The sequence below is a fragment of the Dipodomys ordii genome, unplaced genomic scaffold (genome assembly GCF_000151885.1).
Source record: "Dipodomys ordii isolate 6190 unplaced genomic scaffold, Dord_2.0 Scaffold3, whole genome shotgun sequence".
Lineage (NCBI taxonomy): Eukaryota > Metazoa > Chordata > Mammalia > Rodentia > Heteromyidae > Dipodomys > Dipodomys ordii.
In genome coordinates this window covers 524,477-530,577 of record NW_012267219.1, presented here as the reverse complement: position 1 = coordinate 530,577, position 6,101 = coordinate 524,477, and the positions used below count along the sequence as shown (strand labels likewise).

The 6,101-nt window shown below is 38.2% G+C and overlaps 1 protein-coding gene across 1 annotated transcript; it reads right to left on the bottom strand.

Annotated features, from left to right (window-relative positions):
• Positions 1–1,148: 1,148 nt before the first annotated feature.
• On the bottom strand, positions 1,149–5,888 carry LOC105988202 (olfactory receptor 6C3). The gene is made up of 2 exons (XM_013019749.1): positions 4,956–5,888; positions 1,149–1,163 (listed from the first exon to the last, which is right to left on the bottom strand). Exons 1-2 carry the CDS (start codon positions 5,886–5,888, stop codon positions 1,149–1,151), a joined length of 948 nt encoding a protein of 315 aa, XP_012875203.1.
• Between the last annotated feature and the right edge of the window lie 213 nt (positions 5,889–6,101).

Genomic DNA, 6,101 nt, shown 5'->3' with positions numbered 1-6,101 from the left:
GTAGGGAAAAAATGAGGGGAAGGGTAACAAGTTTGACAAGAAATGTACTTATTACCTTACCTATGTAACTGTATGTACTTTTATGTAACCCTTCTGTACATCACCTTGACAAAAATAAATTAAAAAAAAATTGAGTAGTAACTAGTTTCCTGATTTCTTCCACAAACTCTTCAACAATGTTTTTATTAGCATCAACTAACTGAACAAAGAAGTTTCATGTTGTTCATGTCGACATGTCCATCCATCCTCACATGCAGAGTATGTTGATCCCCTTTCTATCATGCTCCTTCTTTCCCCTGGACTGCCTTCTCAAACCAGTCTCAGCAAATTTCCTTGTTGCATTTTCACACATGTACATAAAATGCTTTGACTTTGATCAATTCTCCCTCCTTCACTCTCTTCATTTGGCCTCCTCACTCCCATTAATATTCATATCCCAGACAGGATCATATTCACATCCCTGTATCTTTTGTCTTTTTTTTGGTAGTAGCCATTCTTACTGGAGGAGGTCCATAATACAACAGTGTGGTTCTTATGTACATTTCTCTGATATTAATTTAGCAAAAAGGAAACAACTTTAGAATTAGACTTGAAAAATGAATGTGAAATATGGATACTGACAAGAACCCAGTCTTCTCACTGTTGTCATCTTGGCATCTTGGTGGAGGGGAGACTTTCCAAAAATTCTTAAGGAGGTGAAGCCCTCCTCCCACCCCCAGGTGATGGGCATGCCTGAATTCCTAGAGGCAGGGGCAGGGACCTGGACAATAGGTTACTGGACCTGCCAGACATATACCATGAACTCTCCAGACTCTTTGAACTCTAGAGCTCACTGTGACCCTGTCCCCTGACCTTGACCCTGTTTAGGCCACAGCACCTCAACTGCCATTTTGCTTCATGCCTCTTGTCTCTTCTCAGGTCACGATGGTGTCAAATCTCCATTAGAATTGATCTGGTTTGTTGAGATTGTTTTTCTGCTTTTTCTTTGCTTCACTCTCCTCTCAGTTCAGTTTCCTAACAGTATTAAGTGCAGTAGAGGCTGCAAGATTTGGGGGGACATATGTCCACTTGCAGTAGCTGGCTTTGTAATAAACACGCTCAACTTTACCTCTTTTTTTTGTTTTTTTTTTTTTAAATTTTATTTTATTTTATTTGTGAACATACTGTACAGAGGGGTTACAATTGCATGGGCAGGATAATGCGTACATTTCTTACCAAGCATGCAACCCCCCCCCTTGGTTAACCTTCCCATCCCTTCCCAGCCTCCCCCCTCCCCCCCATCCCAATCCTTCTCCTTCCCCCCTCCCCCCCACCCCCTTCAACTTTACCTCTTAAAATATGGCTTCTCTGTATCTCACAATTGAAGTCCACTGAAACAAATGTACCTAATTTTCTTTTTATGGACTGTCAATTGAAGATAAATCTCAGAAATCAATAATTAAACAAAGAGTTCTTCGTGTATTTAGACAAAATGAGACATATGAGAGAAAGGATCCATGTTTTCCCTTATACGTGGACATGAGATTTTGCTTACAAACTCATAAATAGATACATTAGGTGGTATGCAACTGTATGCAAATGTATTAATTGAAATGCAGTAGATGCAAGGGAGAACTCATATAGTATAATTCCATAGCAAGGCAAAGTTCAGCAAAATAAAAGACCAGTGGGTATTAGAAAGAAGTGAAGTGGGGCCAGGGAAAAGAGGTAGTGGGGGATTAGGAGAAGAGGGGGAAAATGCAGACATGAATCCAGTGTATATCCTACAAGATTAAGAAGAGTAAGGGAAGGGGTGGATAGAAGAGGTATGAGGGAGAATGTTGAATGAGAATGTTAATCGAGATATATTTTATTTGTTAGGTTGAGTTGATAGGAAACTACCACGTAGTCTTCAGTCGGAAAAAGAAAAGTTTATTCTGAATTGCTGGCCTTTGCACTGGAGCTGCACAGGAAAGGAAAGAGGTCGACACCTTGCGGGATTGGGGTTATGTAGGGAAAGGGTGGGGAGGAGAGTGGTCACTGTGGATGTGACCTCTGGGAACCTCCTACTGTCTGATGGAGGCATGACCAGCGTGATCCAGAATGTGGCCTCAGAGAAAGAGGAGGGAACTGCCCCCAGGTGTGCCAGTCACCTGGGCAACACAGGTGCTGAGTGGAGACTTCTAGGGTAGGGTACATAGGGTCCTGCATGGAAACAGGGATGGGGTGTGAGTAGGGAAGGGTGAAGTCTATGTGCAGATTGGCATGGAGAAAAGTGACCCTTTTCCCAGGCAAACTGATCAGCATTCATAAATTGCTTTGTAAAATGGTAGTTCCTTTGAACAACTTCTTGTCATCAGATGCAGTTGAAGGTTTGTGAAGTTTCCCTCTAAAATGAGGGATTCTTTACTTAGGGTCCTTGACTTTGATCGCAGAATAAGAATTTCTGGACAAGTCACAATGGTAAGAAAACTTGGCAGAGATTTATTGAGTAAATGAACAAGCAGGCAAGCAGACAAAAAGCAGAAAATCAGAGACACACTCTCAAAGAGTGTAGGTACTTTAGAGGAGAGACACAGCTCTTTGGCCTCAGGGTTATTTATATGGTAAAGTCAGGGGGTCTTATGCTCTAATTACTCCTGGTGTTACACTTTCTGAATTTTTGGATATTTGAGGCATTTTTTTCCAGGTAAGAATGCATCCTGCCACAAAAAAGAAAGGTGCCCTGTTCTCTGCATTTTGGGTAGGAAGTTGCTTAAGTTTTGTGAAAGCATTTTTCTCAGGAAGGCATACATTCTACCAGACAAATGCTAATTCTTGGGATGAGAAATGTATCTCTCAGGAAGGAATGCATCCTGCTGTCTCTCTTTGAAGCAAAGATAGTGCTTCGGAGTTTCTAAATACCAGTGTTTCTGAGTTGTCTTCACCAGGTCTCATTTTCCTGTATTTTTCCTGTCTCATACTTAAAGTTAATAATAAAAAAGTGTCATATTACTTATTATTTGTTGGGTAATAATAAATGAATGCCTTCTTGGTATAACTTTGTAAATTATCAACGGTATAAACAAATGTTCTTTTGTTTCGAAGTCAATGTATTTGCAATTGGTACAGAATATGGAGAAAAAGAAATAAAATTATATATTGATTTATTTACTTTTTTTTCTCTGAGATTTACACAAGGACAAGATCAAATATCTTACACCATGGAAGCACTTCTTTATTGGATACATTCGTAAAATAAAGAATTAAACAAAGAAATAGAAAAGTGAAAGGTATCTGAAAATAAATTTGAGGCATGTGTTAATCTCAAGTATCATAAATGTTTATAAAGATTAAATCCCTCAAAGAGATGTTACTTTCTTATATTGGCATAATTAAATTTCTATATCTCAAGAATAGTTGGAGTTTTATAACGGTTAAAAGTCCTTTGTAATATGTAAAAATCTGTACAAAATATTTTTATTTTAGAAACATTAGGAGCCACTTTTTATATTTTAGATTGTAAGTTATAGTGGTCTACAAGCATAGAAATGAGATATGGTAAAATTTTTGAATCAATATTATTAGGGAGAACAAGAGAGGAAATGAACATATGAAGTTGCAATTCTCTCAGTGCAACTGTTAATTAGTACGTAATGAGTCAAGATAGACTAGGGAAAATGAGGCATGGTACATGGCTACCAGGAGTTCAAAACACTTAAGCTTAAAGCAAATACAGGAGATATTCATTCATTTACTTCACTTAAGATTAAGGGACCAAAGTTTTTTAAGGGGAAAATTGGACAGGATAAATTGAGGAAAATGAGGCATTTCCTGTGAAGGCAACTCAGAAACATGGTATTTAGAAATGCAGAAGCATTATCTTTGCTTCAGAGAGACAACAGGATGCATTTCTTCCTGAGAGATTCATTTCTTATCCCAAGAATGGATGTATGCCTTTCTGAGAGAAATTCTCCCCCCCAAAAAAACAACCAGAATGGTTAACAAAAGCCAGAAACAGAAAGTGTTAATAATATTAGGAGTGACTGAGAGCAAAGACAAATTCCTTTGTTTAAGTCAGACACCCCCTTTTGCCACAAAAATACTCTTGAGGCCAAAGAGCTATGTGTCTCTCCCTTCCAGAGCACCTACACTCTGTTAGAGTGTGTCTCTACTTTTTTGCTTGCCTGTTTGTCTGCATCCCTACTTGCTTATTTACTTGCTCATTTGTCTACAGAACAAAGCTCTCCCACGTTTTCTTAGCATTGTGACTTGTCCAGAAATCCTTACTTTGTAATCAAAGTCAAGGACCCTAAGTGAAGAGTCCCTACTTTTAGAGGGACACTTCACAAACCTTCACCTGCATCTGGGACAAGAAATAACTCATTCCAAAAGATTGATTTTTGAATTGATGCTCCTATGATGAAAATAATCACAATATATGCTAAATTTATTTTTGTATTTTAAAACAAGAAACTCAGTTTATACAGAAATTAAAAGTGGCACACTTTAAAGTCCACACGCTTTCAAAGTAAGACTCAATGCAATGTGTAACACATGACCTGTAGTCATTGAATTTAATGAGCAGAAATACAGGATGTGAATTGTTGAAAACTGTTATGAAATTGTCAATGTTCATCTTGAGAATAGAGAAGAGAGTATGCAAAACTTGACACCCTACTTTTGAAATACAACCTGGTGCACAAATGTATCATTGTATCATGTCTTAAAATATACTATGAAATACATTTCCAGGAAATTCTATGGAGAAAATAAAATTTGTTCTATTTTAAAATAACATGTTGGAAATACTTGAATGTGGAAGTGCACAGATCAGACTGGGAAACGGAAAATTCAGTATGATGTGGTATATGACAAACATCTAAGAGAACAGAGAGTTCTGACAGACATTGATAAATTTTAAGATTTTACTTAGCTGCTTTTTTTATCGTCTCTATATTCACAAGCATCTATTGGATTTTTTTGATGGAAAACACTACTTTGTGGACCACATCTTTGAAGGCTTGTTTTACTTGTTGATTCCTCAGGGTATAAATGAAGGGGTTCAACATGGGAGCAACAGAGGTATTGAGAATAGCTACTCCTTTGGTCAATGAAGCCTTTTCTTTTGCAGAGGGATTAGCATACATGAATATGCAGCTTCCATAAGAGATGGAGATGACAATCATGTGAGAGGAACAGGTGGAGAAAGCTTTTTTTCTCTGACTGGCAGAAGGGATTCTCAAAATAGTCCTGATAATATACATGTAAGATAAAATCACCAAGGCCAGAGTGAAGAGTAGAGTCACTAGAGCAAAGTAGAAACCAATTACTTCCAGGAGCCATGTGTCTGAGCAAGACAGTTGTAAGAGGGGGAAGTAGTCACAGGCAAAGTGGTCAATGACATTGGAAGCGCAGTAATCCAGCTGCAGCAGAAGCATCAGGGGTGGGAAAATGGTCAGAAAACCCCCCAGCCAGGCACACAACACAAGGAGGGTGCAGAGTTTTCTGCTCATGATGGTGGTGTAATGTAAGGGCTTGCAAATGGCCACGTAGCGATCATAAGACATGGCGGTTAGAATGTAAAATTCAGTCACTCCCATGAAGATAAAGAAAAAGAGCTGAGCTGCACAATTATTATAGGAAATTGTCTTGTCCCTGGTAATAATAGCCACTAGAAACCTAGGGATGCAGACAGTTGTAAATGAGATTTCTAAAAAGGAGAAATTCCGGAGGAAGAAATACATAGGTGTTTGTAGACGGGGATCCACCAAGGTGAGAGTGATGATAGTCAGGTTTCCAGCAACACTTAGTAAGTACGTGATAAATAAAAAAAGGAAAATTACTATCTGAAGGTCAGGATCATCAGTTAGGCCAAGGAGTACAAACTCCGTGATTATTGTATGGTTCATTTCCCTTTCTCTCTCCATCTCTCTTTCCAATCTTTTAAAAATACTTAAGGGAAAAGAATTAAAAAGAGAGGTTGAAAGCTATAGCTCATTATGATCCTCATTGACAAATGTCTATAATTTTAATACAGAAAAAGTTAGGAAATCTTCTCACAGGAAGTCATCACATCATTGAGAAAGGGCGAGCAAAAGAAGGAATTTTTGCCCCATGTCCAGTGAATGCAAAAATGTTAC